Source organism: Sinohyriopsis cumingii, chromosome 7 (assembly GCF_028554795.1).
Source record: "Sinohyriopsis cumingii isolate HCF-2022 chromosome 7, ASM2855479v2, whole genome shotgun sequence".
Classification (NCBI taxonomy): domain Eukaryota; kingdom Metazoa; phylum Mollusca; class Bivalvia; order Unionida; family Unionidae; genus Sinohyriopsis; species Sinohyriopsis cumingii.
In genome coordinates, this window is record NC_142967.1 from 8,205,700 (window position 1) to 8,224,996 (window position 19,297).

General features: G+C 34.2%; 1 protein-coding gene across 1 annotated transcript in view; it reads right to left on the reverse strand.

Annotated features, from left to right (window-relative positions):
* The window catches only part of LOC149794707 (ATP-dependent RNA helicase DHX58-like), a 122,404-nt gene that overhangs the window by 61,338 nt on the left and 41,769 nt on the right, over positions 1–19,297 (reverse strand). The window contains exons 8-9 of the mRNA XM_089964318.1: positions 14,247–14,445; positions 1,918–2,080 (exon numbers count right to left, since the gene is read on the reverse strand). Of these exons, the coding sequence (XP_089820444.1) occupies positions 1,918–2,080; positions 14,247–14,445 (362 nt within the window). The remainder of the gene's footprint in view (positions 1–1,917; positions 2,081–14,246; positions 14,446–19,297) is intronic.

Consider the following 19,297-nt stretch of genomic DNA (forward strand, 5'->3'; position numbering starts at 1 on the left):
AATAATTTATACAAATTTCTCTTAGATAATATTCAAATCCAAATACTTAATTTCTTGCAAATACACTCACACTAACTTATGAAACAGTGTATTTTTGGAAATGTTCATAAATATATTGACATGTCCACATTAACTGATTTTTGACCAGCAAAATACACAAATCAGACATTGGGAGTTTTTAAAAAGAACATGAATTTAGGTTTGGAAAATACTTTAACAGAACTTTTTATACTGACATTGTCATAAAGTGCTTGAGATGATCAATTCAGTAGGTGTAAAACTACCTCATTCATGTTGGAAGTAAAACTTTGATTTCATGGTAAAGACTAATCTTCAAAAGCCTAGTTCGGTCATTTTCTAAAAAAACAATGTAAAAAAAGCCATATTTTCAGTTTAAAGTATGCGGTAACTAAAACTCTGCACGAATGCAGGGTGGTATATTTGATAATAATAGAAGTAGATCTTTTCACCCCAAAAACTTCAATGGTTCTGGTTAATTCTTCAACAACAGAAAATGTATACAGGTGACTTTTAATATTACAACAACAACACCTGTAACTTTAATCATTACAATGACAAATGTCCCAGGTATACCTTAGTGATTTGAAGCTGATGCGACTGAGGTGAAGGTGAGAGAACATGTATCTGGCAATGACCAAAGCAGCGCCTAACAATTCAAAAGATAGGCTTATTTCAACAAAGGCAACCTTTCATGCATGGGTGAAAATTACAGTTTATTGAGCAAGCATTGGTGACCTATTGTTTTCGATGAAATGGGTAGGTAAATTAATTAATATATAACTGCTATTGAGAATTTTTTTAAGACCATCACAATGTTTGGGGCTTGTTTGTGTATGCCAGGTGACTGAGCAAACATCTGTTGGCTTTTGTTTACCCTGGATTGAGCAATGATTCAACACAGGACGCACTGAAGACCAACAGAAAGAAGACCTAATGGCTTTGTAGTTGATCTTCATTCACAATTAGATTTAAAAAAGCAACAAGCAGTGATTAAGTTTCTTCATTCAAGAATATTTTGTCAAACAGTTCAATCAATGTCTCATTTAATTACGTGGAGGTCTGACAAACACCGATAAAAGTAACTGTCTTGGTGACCTTTGAAATTCCATGTCAGCTTATTTTTAGTAGCCTACCAGATAAAGCACTGCAATTCATGTTACAGAGTTAACATTGGTGACAATATATACTAAATAACATGTGCCTTTGATTTGATTGGTGAAACACGAGGTCTAAAGAAAATGACCTCTAATCAGTGTCCATCATTAAAATGACCTCTAATCAGTGTCCATCAGATTTCTTAAACAGATTGATCAAACTATTGCTTCTTTTGGCACCAAAGCTTTCAAGAAATTAAAAAAATTATGATAAAATGTTAGGGGCATGCCAAATCCATGCAACATTGCAAAGCGGTTTTGTAAAAAAATGTCTGTTAAAGCACAGTTTCACTATATATGCTTTGATATATGTAGACACTGACCCCAGTGCTGACAATAATGGGGATGCATATGCTGGGATTATTACAAGAGTTCTTCTTTTCTTCACAGAGCAACCTATAATGGGATAATTAAAACCTAAAGTGATCAGGTCACATGGTCAATGCTTCAAGTTATAGAGGCTGGGAGGGAAGGCAATAACTTTCCATATCAAGACATTTCATAAAAGAAAACCCTAATACATGTCAATATTAGTCCAGCTAAATATCATTATGCAGGCAATTGTGTTCTCATTCATATAACAATGAATTTGGATGGAATACAAAACTAGCACTACTACATGTTATTTCACCATCAATGTAATATTCAGTTAGCTATAACCTTAAACTATGATTTTTGATTTTAATCCAATTACAGTGTTCATAATGTCTGTATGTGCAAATAAACAAGAATCATTACTTACCAGATGATGCCATAGGGACATGTTGGTACAGTTCGTCCAGATTATCCTTTACTGTGCTTATGAGCTCAGCATCCATATTGGCCATTATCTTTTTGATGTGTTCTTTAGCTTGTAGAACTCCATTGGCCTTCCCTACACCAATGGATGCAGTTAAACCTACGATCTGAAACAAAATATTTGCACTCCAACCAAAGTTTTGGTCACTGCACAAAGATTCTGCCTTTCTATGTTTTCAATCAAATGTATTGACTGATAAAAATAATAATTACCTGCTTTAAAACAAATGTCCTACTGAATAATGTTGTGTTCAATGAGAAAAGTAATTTATTCAGTTTGATAATTAAGAAAATAAAAATACCATTTTTAAGATGTAATAATTGCTATTCCTCTCAGTTGACTGATTACATCACATATTTAATTGGTTGGTTTCTCAGATTCTACATGCAAAGACATAAGTATGAAAAGGAAGCTGCTTTATGTTTGGTGTTTTACAGTACAGCAACACATGTAGGTTATTTAGTGTGGAGGTAATTGGAGTAAAGTGCCTTGCCCCCCCCCCCACGAAGCTGCTTTATGTTTGGTGTTTTACAGTACAGCAACACATGTGGGTTATTTAGTGTGGATGTAATTGGAGTAAAGTGCCTTGCCCCCCCCCCCCCATGAAGCTGCTTTATGTTTGGTGTTTTACAGTACAGCAACACATGTAGGTTATTTAGTGTGGAGGTAATTGGAGTAAAGTGCCTTGCCCCCCCCCACGAAGCTGCTTTATGTTTGGTGTTTTACAGTACAGCAACACATGTAGGTTATTTAGTGTGGAGGTAATTGGAGTAAAGTGCCTTGTCCCCCGCCCCCCAATGAAGCTGCTTTATGTTTGGTGTTTTGCAGTACAGCAACACATGTAGGATATTTAGTGTGGAGGTAATTGGAGTAAAGTGCCTTGCCCCCCCCCCCCCACAAAGCTGCTTTATGTTTGGTGTTTTACAGTACAGCAACACATGTAGGTTATTTAGTGTGGAGGCAATGGAGTAAAGTGCCTTGCCCCCCAAAAAACTACAGCAGCCTACCTTGACTGATTTAATGGTAGGATATGCCATAATATGAAACTATTACTAAATCAAAGGTTTCTCTTTCAAATAGATACATGTTTATTTATGGTAGATGGTGATTTTATTTCCATTAGAAAATGCTGATAAATAATGGCCCAATCACTTATACTTTGTAAATAATGGGTCTGTGACTTGTAATTTATAATAATGAACCAGTGAATTATAGTTTGAAAATAATGGTCCATTGACTTATACTTTGTAAATAATGGGCCCGTGACATGTACTTTGTAAATAATGGACCAGTGACTTGTACTGTGTAAATAATGGGCCAATGACTTGTCCTTTGTAAACAATGGGCCAGTGACTTGTACTTTATAAATAATGGGTCAGTGATTTATACAATGCAGATAATGGACTGGTGACTTGTACTTTGTAAATAATGGGCCAATGACTTATACTTCATAAATGGACCAGTGACTTGTGCTTTGTAAATAATGGCCAGTGACTAATACTTAATAAATAATGGGCCAGTGACTTATACTTTGTAAATAATTGGCCAGTGACTTGTACTTTAGTGACTTATACTTTGTAAATAATTAGCCAATGACTTATACTTTATAAATAATGGGTCAGTGACTTATACAATGCAAATAATGGACCAGTGACTTGTAATCTTGTAAAAATTAAGCCAGTAACTTGTATGTTGTAAATAATGGGCCAGTGATTTATACATTCCGAATACTAGGTAGTAATCTCCATCTTTATTATGTATTAATCATTATGTATTAATCATTATGCATTAATCATTATGTATTAATCTCTGTCCATGGAACCAGCAGATTGTAATTACTTCTTGGATCCTTATTTCTTAGAGAAAGCCATCTATACTAGCATTGAACTAATTACTTCTTGGATCCTTATTTCTTTGAGAAAGCCATCTATACTCACATCAAACTAATTACTTCTTGGATCCTTATTTCTTAGAGAGAGCCATCTATACTTGTATTGAACTAATTACTTCTTGGATCCTTATTTCTTAGAGAGAGCCATCTATACTCACATCGAACTAATTACTTCTTGGATCCTTATTTCTTAGAGAGAGCCATCTATACTCACATTGAACTAATTACTTCTTGGATCCTTATTTCTTAGAGAGAGCCATCTATACTAGCATTGAACTAATTACTTCTTGGATCCTTATTTCTTAGAAAGAGCCATCTATACTCACATCAAACTAATTACTTCTTGGATCCTTATTTCTTAGAGAAAGCCATCTATACTAGCATTGAACTAATTACTTCTTGGATCCTTATTTCTTAGAGAGAGCCATCTATACTCGCATTGAGCTAATTACGTCTTGGATCCTTATTTCTTAGAGAGAGCCATCTATACTAGCATTGAACTAATTACTTCTTGGATCCTTATTTCTTAGAGAGAGCCATCTATACTCGCATTGAACTAATTACTTCTTGGATCCTTATTTCTTAGAGAGAGCCATCTATACTAGCATTGAACTAATTACTTCTTGGATCCTTATTTCTTAGAAAGAGCCATCTATACTCACATCAAACTAATTACTTCTTGGATCCTTATTTCTTAGAGAGAGCCATCTATACTAGCATTGAACTAATTACTTCTTGGATCCTTATTTCTTAGAGAGAGCCATCTATACTAGCATTGAACTAATTACTTCTTGGATCCTTATTTCTTAGAGAGAGCCATCTATACTCGCATTGAGCTAATTACTTCTTGGATCCTTATTTCTTAGAGAAAGCCATCTATACTAGCATTGAACTAATTACTTCTTGGATCCTTATTTCTTAGAGAGAGCCATCTATACTCACATCGAACTAATTACTTCTTGGATCCTTATTTCTTAGAGAGAGCCATCTATACTAGCATTGAACTAATTACTTCTTGGATCCTTATTTCTTAGAGAGAGCCATCTATACTAGCATTGAACTAATTACTTCTTGGATCCTTATTTCTTAGAGAGAGCCATCTATACTCGCATTGAACTAATTACTTCTTGGATCCTTATTTCTTAGAGAGAGCCATCTATACTCGCATTGAGTTAATTACGTCTTGGATCCTTATTTCTTAGAGAGAGCCATCTATACTAGCATTGAACTAATTACTTCTTGGATCCTTATTTCTTAGAGAGAGCCATCTATACTCGCATTGAACTAATTACTTCTTGGATCCTTATTTCTTAGAGAGAGCCATCTATACTAGCATTGAACTAATTACTTCTTGGATCCTTATTTCTTAGAAAGAGCCATCTATACTCACATCAAACTAATTACTTCTTGGATCCTTATTTCTTAGAGAGAGCCATCTATACTAGCATTGAACTAATTACTTCTTGGATCCTTATTTCTTAGAGAGAGCCATCTATACTAGCATTGAACTAATTACTTCTTGGATCCTTATTTCTTAGAGAGAGCCATCTATACTCGCATTGAGCTAATTACTTCTTGGATCCTTATTTCTTAGAGAAAGCCATCTATACTAGCATTGAACTAATTACTTCTTGGATCCTTATTTCTTAGAGAGAGCCATCTATACTCACATCGAACTAATTACTTCTTGGATCCTTATTTCTTAGAGAGAGCCATCTATACTAGCATTGAACTAATTACTTCTTGGATCCTTATTTCTTAGAGAGAGCCATCTATACTAGCATTGAACTAATTACTTCTTGGATCCTTATTTCTTAGAGAGAGCCATCTATACTCGCATTGAGCTAATTACTTCTTGGATCCTTATTTCTTAGAGAAAGCCATCTATACTAGCATTGAACTAATTACTTCTTGGATCCTTATTTCTTAGAGAGAGCCATCTATACTCACATCGAACTAATTACTTCTTGGATCCTTATTTCTTAGAGAGAGCCATCTATACTAGCATTGAACTAATTACTTCTTGGATCCTTATTTCTTAGAGAGAGCCATCTATACTCGCATTGAACTAATTACTTCTTGGATCCTTATTTCTTAGAGAGAGCCATCTATACTCGCATTGAACTAATTACTTCTTGGATCCTTATTTCTTAGAGAGAGCCATCTATACTCGCATTGAGCTAATTACGTCTTGGATCCTTATTTCTTAGAGAGAGCCATCTATACTGGTATTGAACTAATTACTTCTTGGATCCTTATTTCTTAGAGAGAGCCATCTATACTCGCATTGAGCTAATTACGTCTTGGATCCTTATTTCTTAGAGACAGCCATCTATACTAGCACTGAACTAATTACTTCTTGGATCCTTATTTCTTAGAGAGAGCCATCTATACTCACATCGAACTAATTACTTCTTGGATCCTTATTTCTTAGAGAGAGCCATCTATACTCGCATTGAACTAATTACTTCTTGGATCCTTATTTCTTAGAGACAGCCATCTATACTCGCATTGAACTAATTACTTCTTGGATCCTTATTTCTCAGAGAGAGCCATCTATACTAGGATTGAACTAATTACTTCTTGGATCCTTATTTCTTAGAGAGAGCCATCTATACTCGCATTGAACTAATTACTTCTTGGATCCTTATTTCTTAGAGAGAGCCATCTATACTAGCATTGAACTAATTACTTCTTGGATCCTTATTTCTTAGAGACAGCCATCTATACTCGCATTGAACTAATTACTTCTTGGATCCTTATTTCTCAGAGAGAGCCATCTATACTAGGATTGAACTAATTACTTCTTGGATCCTTATTTCTTAGAGAGAGCCATCTATACTCGCATTGAACTAATTACTTCTTGGATCCTTATTTCTTAGAGAGAGCCATCTATACTAGCATTGAACTAATTACTTCTTGGATCCTTATTTCTTAGAGACAGCCATCTATACTCGCATTGAACTAATTACTTCTTGGATCCTTATTTCTTAGAGAAAGCCATCTATACTCACATTGAACTAATTACTTCTTGGATCCTTATTTCTTAGAGAGAGAGCCATCTATACTTGCATTGAACTAATTACTTCTTGGATCCTTATTTCTTAGAGAGAGCCATCTAGACTCACATCGAACTAATTACTTCTTGGATCCTTATTTCTTAGAGAGAGCCATCTATACTCGCATTGAAATAATTACTTCTTGGATCCTTATTTCTTAGAGAGAGCCATCTATACTCGCATTGAGCTAATTACGTCTTGGATCCTTATTTCTTAGAGAGAGCCATCTATACTAGCATTGAACTAATTACTTCTTGGATCCTTATTTCTTAGAGAGAGCCATCTATACTCGCATTGAGCTAATTACGTCTTGGATCCTTATTTCTTAGAGAGAGCCATCTATACTAGCATTGAACTAATTACTTCTTGGATCCTTATTTCTTAGAGAGAGCCATCTATACTCACATCGAACTAATTACTTCTTGGATCCTTATTTCTTAGAGACAGCCATCTATACTCGCATTGAACTAATTACTTCTTGGATCCTTATTTCTTAGAGACAGCCATCTATACTCGCATTGAACTAATTACTTCTTGGATCCTTATTTCTCAGAGAGAGCCATCTATACTAGGATTGAACTAATTACTTCTTGGATCCTTATTTCTTAGAGAGAGCCATCTATACTCGCATTGAACTAATTACTTCTTGGATCCTTATTTCTTAGAGAGAGCCATCTATACTAGCATTGAACTAATTACTTCTTGGATCCTTATTTCTTAGAGACAGCCATCTATACTAGCATTGAACTAATTACTTCTTGGATCCTTATTTCTTAGAGACAGCCATCTATACTCGCATTGAACTAATTACTTCTTGGATCCTTATTTCTTAGAGAAAGCCATCTATACTCACATTGAACTAATTACTTCTTGGATCCTTATTTCTTAGAGAGAGAGCCATCTATACTTGCATTGAACTAATTACTTCTTGGATCCTTATTTCTTAGAGAGAGCCATCTAGACTCACATCGAACTAATTACTTCTTGGATCCTTATTTCTTAGAGAGAGCCATCTATACTCGCATTGAAATAATTACTTCTTGGATCCTTATTTCTTAGAGAGAGCCATCTATACTCGCATTGAGCTAATTACGTCTTGGATCCTTATTTCTTAGAGAGAGCCATCTATACTAGCATTGAACTAATTACTTCTTGGATCCTTATTTCTTAGAGAGAGCCATCTATACTCACATCGAACTAATTACTTCTTGGATCCTTATTTCTTAGAGACAGCCATCTATACTAGCATTGAACTAATTACTTCTTGGATCCTTATTTCTTAGAGACAGCCATCTATACTCGCATTGAACTAATTACTTCTTGGATCCTTATTTCTTAGAGAAAGCCATCTATACTCGCATTGAACTAATTACTTCTTGGATCCTTATTTCTTAGAGAGAGCCATCTATACTCACATTGTAATAATTTTTTCTTGGATTTCATTATTAATTCTTAGAGAAAGCCATCTATACTCGCATTGAACTAATTACTTCTTGGATCCTTATTTCTTAGAGAGAGCCATCTATACTCGCATTGAACTAATTACTTCTTGGATCCTTATTTCTTAGAGAGAGCCATCTATACTCGCATTGAGCTAATTACGTCTTGGATCCTTATTTCTTAGAGAGAGCCATCTATACTCGCATTGAACTAATTACTTCTTGGATCCTTATTTCTCAGAGAGAGCCATCTATACTAGGATTGAACTAATTACTTCTTGGATCCTTATTTCTTAGAGAGAGCCATCTATACTAGGATTGAACTAATTACTTCTTGGATCCTTATTTCTTAGAGAGAGCCATCTATACTCGCATTGAGCTAATTACTTCTTGGATCCTTATTTCTTAGAGACAGCCATCTATACTAGCATTGAACTAATTACTTCTTGGATCCTTATTTCTTAGAGACAGCCATCTATACTCGCATTGAACTAATTACTTCTTGGATCCTTATTTCTTAGAGAGAGCCATCTATACTAGGATTGAACTAATTACTTCTTGGATCCTTATTTCTTAGAGAGAGCCATCTATACTCGCATTGAACTAATTACTTCTTGGATCCTTATTTCTTAGAGAAAGCCATCTATACTCGCATTGAACTAATTACTTCTTGGATCCTTATTTCTTAGAGAGAGCCATCTATACTCGCATTGAACTAATTACTTCTTGGATCCTTATTTCTTAGAGAGAGCCATCTATACTCACATCGAACTAATTACTTCTTGGATCCTTATTTCTTAGAGAGAGCCATCTATACTAGCATTGAACTAATTACTTCTTGGATCCTTATTTCTTAGAGAGAGAGCCATCTATACTAGCATTGAACTAATTACTTCTTGGATCCTTATTTCTTAGAAAGATCCATCTATACTCACATCGAACTAATTACTTCTTGGATCCTTATTTCTTAGAGAGAGCCATCTATACTAGCATTGAACTAATTACTTCTTGGATCCTTATTTCTTAGAAAGAGCTATTAGGAAAATAAAATGACTGAATTTAATAAATATAATTTGATAATCTTGTATGAGAATATGATTAGATTTGAAGAAATGTAAGTAGTTAATTTAAAAACTAAACAAGTCAGAAAGTATGTGTGCATAAAGTATGTGTACATAAAGTATGTGTACCTGCAGGTATATATTTTTACTACATCTAATCATTATTTCAGGATTTGTAGTTATTTTAAACCTATTCCTTGAAATTTGTTGTAGTAAGGGTTAGGGTTAGGGTAGTTTTTACTTTACCATTCCGATCAAATTTTATTTTATAGCAATGGCTTTTCTAAACTTCTTCAAAGAGAGCATGTATTTTTCCAGACATTTGATGAACCCACAGGTTACATGATACTTCAATGGTTAAAGCTGATAGGTAACCATACTTAATTTATTACATGGCTCAACATTGACAATGCCTGATTAGTGACCATACTTATTTTATTACATGGCTCAACATGCTGACAAAGCCTGGTTATAATTATTTTATTACACAGCTCAACATACTGACAAAGCATGATTAATGACCATACTTATTTTATTACACACCTCAACATGCTGACAAAGCCTGGTTATAACTATTGTATTACACAGCTCAACATGCTGACAAAGCCTGGTTATAACTATTGTATTACACAGCTCAACATGCTGACAAAGCCTGGTTAGTGACCATACTTTTTTTATTACACAGCTCAACATGATGACAAAGCCTGATTAGTGACCATACTTATTTTATTACATGGCTCAACATACTGACAAAGGCTGGTGAGTGACCATTCTTATTTTATTACACACCTCAACATGCTGACAAAGCCTATAAGTGACCATACTTATTTTATTACACAGCTCAACATGCTGACAAAGCCTGGTTAGTGACCATACTTATTACACAGCTCAGCATGACGACAAAGCCTGGTTAGTGACCATACTTATTTTATTACACAGCTCAACATGCTGACTAAGCCTGGTTAGTGACCATACTTATTTTATTACACACCTCAACATGCTGACTAAGCCTGGTTAGTGACCATACTTATTTTATTACATGGCTCAAACTGCTGACAAAGGCTGGTGAGTGACCATACTTATTTTATTACACAGCTCAACATGCTGACAAAGCCTGATTAGCAGCCATACTTATTTTATTACACAGCTCAACATGCTGACAATGCCTGGTTAGTGACCATACTTATTTTATTACATGGTTCAACATGCTGACAATGCCTGATTAATGACCATACTTATTTTATTACATGGCTCAACATACTGACAAAGCCTGATAAGTGATCATACTTATTTTCAATGTGCTGACAAAGATAGTATACAACAAAGGACAGGATCGAGGGCTCCATATGTTTTGTAACAAAAGTTAAGAACAAATAACATGCAAAGATTTCAGTTGCTTTGACAAACTTGATTTGTCTAGTGAACCCCATTATAAAGCTAATACAAAGCACACTCAGGAAACTGAAGCCAGAGTATACAGATGCATTCTTGAAGCCTTTGAGAAATGAAAAATAACATAAGTAATAATTCTCTAACAATAACTTTCCAATGGGTGTGTTGAAACTAGCAAACTAACACGGCACAATTGTTTTTAAAGTATAATAGGTATAAAACAAATATGGCATATGTGTTTTTGAAGCATAATGAGTCTAAATCAAATATGGCATATCTTCTTGAAGTTTAACAAATATGACAAATGTTTAATAATAAATATAAAACAAATATTACATATGTGTTTCTGAAGCATAACAAGTCTAAAAGAAATATGGCATATGTGTTTTTGAAGCATAATGAGTCTAAAGAAAATATTGCATGTGTTTTTGAAGTATAATGAGTCTAAATATGGCACATAGGGTTTTAAAGTGTGAATCTAAAAATATGGCATATGTGTTTTTTTGAAGTATAATGAGTCTAAATATGGCACATGGGGTTTTAAAGCATGAATCTAAAAATATGGCATATGTGTTTTTGAAGTATAATTAGTCTAAATATGGCACGTGGGTTTTTAAACTACAAGCCTAAAACACCCCTGGCATAGGATTAGGGTTTACTGACTCTCTCCTAGCCAAGTGATCAAAGCGCAATGTCTGGTTGTTCAAAGGTGATCATTAATTTGTACTCTTAGCTAGCCGACCAGAAGCCAAGGTGCCTGATGAAAAGCACCTGGTGACAGGTGATCAGCATACAGTCACCATTAAAGACTAGTCTGGCAACCAACATCCAACAGATTAGTATGCCTCAGATTTATCAGAGTAAGACTGCTGCTCTTCCCTGTAGTCAGGAAGGTGCAACTCTCTTATATTGGTCACCAGCACTATGTCTACCTTGAGATGGTACAGTTCATCCCTGCTGGGTAGGTGTGACTTGCTCTCATGCACTTATCTCGACCTGGGAAGGGTCAAGGATTTATCCTTCACTGGTATTGATGGCATCAGACTTAGCATTATGGATCTTGGCCTTTTAGCAATCTCTGAACAATGGATTTTACTCCTTATTTCTGCCCAACACAGGGAATTGACTTTCCTAAACCCTGAAGGGGATGACTACCCCTCCTGGGAATGGAGTCATCTTGCGATGACAAATTGGGAAGCGGGCCTGTCCTCCTTCGTCTGAAGATGATATTACTATCTATCAAGTCCCATACTTGATCTGTCCATAGACAATATACTGAACACCCATCCTGTGCAGAATTGGCAGAGGGTGAGTCTCCTATGGGGGTTTCTTTTTCCTACAACTACCCACAACCTGTAGCATCCTAATCCATGATTTTTTTAATACATAAAATAAGTTAACCTGGAACCAAAGATGGGTAGGTAATATTTACTCAAATGCTGACAACCAAGAAAGGGAATAATGAACAGATGTACCAACTGCTAAGCAAGGTGAGAAAAAAAACCTTTATATCAGCTTAAGGAACAAAGAAATGCTCAAATAACGTAAGGACTGGGGGGGGGGACCAATAACACCAGAACATGTGTATTAACTCAAAATACATTAATAACCAACGATGGCAAATTTTGTTAAGCAATCTGATACATGTTACAAAAGTCCAAGAAAAAGGGGAAGTTACTCCATTGGCTATGACTAAGGAACCAGACTGGGATCATGTTCCTGTCAATTCCAGGCCACAATTAGCAAATGGAAGAAGGAATATTAGATTGGGAATTGGAACTGGCATCCCAGAAAAGATAAGCAGTGCAATAGTTGAATAATGTAGCTGCATGTAGTCTAGGTCATTGTCATTAGGGTTTTTAAAACATTGCAAATTATTTTATTTTTTTTCAATGCATGTAATCAGTGCAACTTTCATTGGTATTTCCATCATACTGTAATAATAAGTCCCATTTTCAAACAAAATCTTAAATACTGAGCCAGAAAAACCATATTATTCTTACGTTACAGTGTTATGTTTTAGCTGTAGTTATAACAGGTCTGTCTATGTGGTTACAGTCTGTATCAGGCCTATTGTCAAAGAGCAAACAAAACAATCACAAACTATGATACAACTTTATTTTTGAGCCAGCTACTTCATGATACAATGAGAAGACTGGATACATCAATATACATACACAGGTGTCTTACCATGTTCCAAGGAACACTTGTTACCAATTTGCCTACAATAATATACATACACAGGTGTCTTACCATGTTCCATGGAACACTTGTTACCATTTTGCCTACATTAATAGAGGTTACTCTTTGCAAGAGGCCCGATTTTATTTCCAAACACTTTTTAAAATTATTTTAAAAGATGCCTAATATGTGATTTTAAATTTACTGGGTAAGTTTGCCTGTATACTATAAAATTTTCTGGACAGATGTAAATAAACATTTCAATTGGAGTACATTTAAATTTACATACTTATAAACCTTTTAAAGCTTTACTAAACAAGCGAAAATATTTTTACAAGTTTTCTGCAAGAATTTCAGATTATTAATTCATTCAGAACTCCTATAAAGTTTGTGCTATTATTTCAGTTAGATTAAAATGTATTGCTTTAATGTTAACATAAAATTTTCTTTATGAGACTTTTAACAAACCTGTGCTGAGTAAAAGTATCTGTTTCTATTATACCATACTTGTGGTAATGAAGAAATATCTCCTTCCAAAATTACGCCATACCTGTGGTAATAAAGAAATATCTGCTTCCAAATGATGCCATACTCGTGGTAATGAAGAAATATGTTTCCAAATTATACTGTACCTTTGGTAATGAAGAAATATCTGCTTCCAATTTATACCATACCTGTGGTAATGAAGAAATATTTGCTTCCAAATTATACCATACTTGTGGCAATGAAGAAATATCTCCTTCCAAATTATACCATACCTGTGGTAATGAAGAAGTATTCTGAACTATACCATACCTGTGATAATTAAGAAGTATCTGCTTCCAAATTATACCATACCTGTGGTAATAAAGAAGTGTCTGCTTCTAAATTACACCATATCGGTGGTAATGAAGAATTATTTTTAACTATGCCATACCTGTGGTAATGAAGAATTATTTTTAACTATGCCATACCTGTGGTAATGAAGAATTATTTTTAACTATGCCATACCTGTGGTAATGAAGAATTATTTTTAACTATGCCATACCTGTGGTAATGAAGAAGTATTTTTAACTATGCCATACCTGTGGTAATGAAGAATTATTTTTAACTATGCCATACCTGTGGTAATGAAGAATTATTTTTAACTATGCCATACCTGTGGTAATGAAGAATTATTTTTAACTATGCCATACCTGTGGTAATGAAGAATTATTTTTAACTATGCCATACCTGTGGTAATGAAGAATTATTTTTAACTATGCCATACCTGTGGTAATGAAGAAGTATCTACTTCAGGTGTTAATTTAATATCCCTGTATAACTGCATGATCTTGTTATAGGCATGATCATCATGGCAGTGGTGACACTCATCAAAGATCATCAGAGAAAACTGAGTGATGCTTTTAATCTCTCCATTCATCAAACTATTCAAAAGAAGCTGTGCTGTCACCACCAAAATATCTTGTCTGAAATAATAAAACCAATATATCCTGTCTGAAATGATAAAACCAATATATCCTGTCTGAAATGATAAAACCAAACAGAGAAATTCAAGAGGATTAATTTACAAAATTTCCACACAAATTATGAAAATGATAAGCAATCTGCTCACTTAAATCTAACACTGCCTCTCCTGCACCCCACCACTAGCACAAACTGCAAGAATAGCTGCATTCATAAAATTCTGCGATACAATGTAAGTGAAAAACAGCAATAACTCTTGCAACAAACATGAGAGCACAAAGATGTGCATAATCAGACATCATTTTTATGTATATCCATATTATGTGTGTTAATTATTATGATTAAAGATCATAAGTGACATTTAGTAGACAACATATTAAATACTTAATTTTGTACATTGTAGGTCTGTACTTTGAGATAAGATCATTTCATTTGAGCAAACAGGTTATTGTGGCCTTCTGACCTTGGAAGTTGTAGAAGAAATCTGGTTGATGAATTTGATGGGATTTGGGTTCTGGTCATGGATTTCCTCATAGGAAAACCAGGTAACCTAATTGCTGATTTGTTAGCTGCTGAAGGATCTGATCTTGCTGACATTTAGAATAATCCTGAAATGATTTTTTGACCCTCATTCTGGTGTGTATCTTATTTTTTGATACAAGTGATGTTTACCTGAGAATTAGTTATTCCTATCTTAAACATCAATCTTATTAGAGTCATTAAGTTGTTTTCAGTTGAGAGGATTTAATTTATTTCAATTATTCACTGGAATTACAAGGTGCTAATAAACTTTGGATTTAGCAGCTATTTTGGAATTACTGTGAATTCATTTAAAGACATTTTGAATTATATAATTCTGATACATCAAGACCATTAGCACATCATCAACTATTCCAGACTATTTGCAAATCAGCACAATAGATTGGACTTCATGCAAAACACCACTGGAACACATTTGGAATACTAAATGGACTTGTGACAGAACTTTTACACTCGCATTTCATTCACCATACTGTAAGTTAGTTTTAATTTTTCACTTTTTATTCTAGATAAATAAATTATTTGTTGAATTTGACAAAACATGATTGTTTTCACTCTTTTCTTGTGCTTAGTTTAAGACCACAGAGTTGTAAAACTTTAAATGATGACAGCAATTTGCAACAAGCTACCCAGCAATCCATAACAAGAGTCTCTTCAACAGACTGTTGCTCTACTGGCAAAAAAAGAATTCCAGGAATCCAAGACAAGACCATTTCTTCTTTATAACTGCTGAGTGTTAAAACCATCTCTGATATTCTTTGTGACAAGATTTTCAACTAGGCCTTGGTAATAGCTATACTGAATATAAGATCTGCACTATCTTCATTTAGAACCATATCAATATAACCTTCCGTTTTGAAGTAGCTATTACATGATTTAATTTAAAGCAGTCTTTCATGACAGCAATATTGGATATAAGATTATCACTGTTTTCATCTATGTATGTATGTACTCATATTAGTGAGCGTCACAGCATAGTATTGGCTATATGGTAGCAATTAAAACTAAGGTTCTAAAAATGACAAGGGAAGAATTGCACAAACTGTTAAGATAAACCTTTCCAAATAAATGTAAACAATAACTACTACAACATAAAAGGGTTAAGAGGTTAAAATTATGTAAAATATTTATTTAAAAAAATAAATATAAAGGTGATCCGAGTTATTGGAGTGCAGAGCTAACCATAGAAGACGACCATAGCAGCTGTGAAGGTGAACCATAGCAGCCATACAGCTGAATAACAGTGTTGCTGGTCAAGTAGCAGGTGATTGGGCATTGGTGACCAAGATTGGTGGACATTGATTGCTTGACTGACCAACCTGGAATACTGACAACTTGATTGGCCAGTGTGACTGGTAGCTGAGTGTGCTGGTGACGGAGTGTGTAACTCCATATATGTAATCGTTTAGCCGTGGGATGATTTCGGGGGTTTGTAAAACCCAGTGTGGTTTTGGGACTGTAAAAATAATTTGTATATCTGTCCTTTTGTTCACCTATTTCACTGTTTGAGTGAATATATTTTACTATTTGAGTAAAATACTACATTTTGTTTTACTACTTGAGTAAAACACATCAATCTTTTCATTGTTAAATCACTGTGAATCATTCACCTCTTGTTCCTGTACTGTGTAAGGTCATTTATTTGTATTTTCATTAAGTCCATGCATTTTATGTTAATTGATCCAGTATTTCCATAATTAATTGGTCATTCAAGTTGTTTGTTATTAAATACTGTATTTGTATCACCATCAAAAGTGTTCTGTTGTAAATCCAAAATCCCACCTGGTTATCTTGTTCAGTGGCCCTAGTTGTGTTAATGATACTGTGTTGTCTCATAAGACAAAAATGGTAATGATTGTAGCAAAGCTTGTGAGAGCAAACTGATTTGTCAAATTGTCCATCATCAGATGATCATAATATTTACCAAGTTTCATCATCTATTGAAAACTGAATGACTACTTTCCCTGATGTGGTTGTACCAGCTTGGAATATGTATATGAATATAGTGAGGGGTATAAAAAGGTCTATCAATTGATCCACATGAGTCTGAAGCCAAAAAGGATTCAAACAAGTCTCTTGATGGAACTCATGTGCAAAGAATTTGCAGGAATTCAATATAAGACCATTTCTTCCTTTTAACTGCCGAGTGTTGAAATATATCTGACATTCCTCAGTAATAACAAGCATTCAAATTAATTGTTTTGGTGGTGATAATGGATGTCTGATTGGCACCATTTTAATTTAGGACAAATCCAAGTTTGTTTGAAGTCTTTTAGTCAAAACCCCAAATCATGATGATCATCCATTCAGCAGGAGTACTGAAAACAAGAACTTCAACATATCCACATACTGGATATCAGATTGGCACCATTTTAATATAATCAAAAAAACATTATAAGACGTGTTTTAATTAAAAACTCATGCTTATATGACTATTCATACAGAAGAAGTTGTGATAATAAGATTTTCAAGTTGGTCACTGTAGCAGTCATATTAGGCAATAAATTGGCCCCATTTTCAATTAGGACAAACTAGACATCATAAGCAGTTTTCTAGTGAAAACATAAAGTCAGCATGACTTTCCAACATGGAGGACTATTGATAAGAAGATTTTCAAGATGGCTACTGTAGCAGATTGGCACCATTTTCATTTAAGACCAACTATACATCATAAGAAGTCTTTTGGTGAAACTCCATATAAATATGAGTTCCTGTTCTGGAGCAGTGATAAAAAGATTTCCAAGATGGCTGATGTGGCACCCATACTGGACATCAGATTGGCACCATTTTCATTTAAGACCAACTATACATCATAAGGAGTCTTTTGGTGAAACTCCATATAAATATGAGTTCCTGTTCTGGAGCAGTGATAAAAAGATTTCCAAGATGGCTGATGTGGCACCCATACTGGACATCAGATTGGCACCATTTTCATTTAAAATTATTTAGACATCATAAGAAGTATTTTTAATTAAAACCCCATGTTGATATGACCATCAAATCAGGAGGAGTTGTGATAACAATATTTTCAAGATGGCCATTGTTGTGTCACCAACAAAGGTTGCTACAGCCCATTTTGAGGGCTATACTGGTCAGTCAATTTGAGGGCTATGCTGGTCAGTCAATTGGTTAGATGGGGCTAGAGAAGATCAACATGATTCTTTAGTGAACAATAAATTATAAATTCTCTGTTTGTTTGCTAATCACCATTGGGCCTTAAAATGGAAAACACAATTGTTTAGCAGGTATTTACTACAGATTAGACATTACGATAATCACTATTTCACACCATGTGATTTTAATAATGATTCAGTGTGTCAGTAAAGATCAAACCTTTAGAACAAAATAGCCTAGGCCCTATTCAAACCAAGAAAAGACACTAATGTCAGATTTGAATCAGATCTGATGGTATAATGACTCAATGGTCTTAAAATAAGTAACAGAAAAAAGTAAGAACCATCAAGTTTTGTAAAATTAAAAAAATAATTTATTTCCCCAAAATACTAAGTGAAAAATGTAAAAAGAACTTATGGTATTGTGAAATAAATCCCAAATAATCCTAGAATTTCAAACACAAGTCATAATGAATTAATTTCTGAACAAGTTCTAAAATAAATTATCCAACATTGGAAGTGATGATGTGCCTGCAATTGCCTATGTCATGGTGATGTACCTAATAATAATAACAATAATAATAATGATAATAATAATAATAATAATGAGGACTTTGTATAGCGCCTAATTTTTAGAAGCTCTAAGTGCTTTACAACATTAGACAACACCTATAACATAAAAAACATACATAATGATATGATTACAAAAAACAAACACCATGAAATTGGAAAACATACAAAAATGCTGAAAATATTTAAGGTGGAAACATTATTAGGTCTTTAATTTTGTTCTTGCAGTCAAAATGAGTGAGTTTTAAGAGCACTCTTGAATGGGATCACTGTGTCTTTGTGCCTAAGCTCAGTGGTCAATTCATTCCACGTTGCTGGGCACTGGTATGCAAAAGAACATTGTCCATACAGTCTTACTGCCTACAGTCTTTTGTTGAATCACAATAATACAATCTAAGAATATATCCTTATTTCAATGTCACTATAATACCCAGTGAATGTCTCTTTCTAAGAATATCAATTTAGATGATGAGCACTTTGTATTAACAGTGAATGAATATTTTGTATAAATAAATTTGAGCCCAAATGAAATTCTGGACACAACGATGATTTTGCCTCAAGATCTTACTGCACAAATGAATAAGTTCTAGAGATAAACAATTATATAGACCTCAAATTTGACCCCAGATCA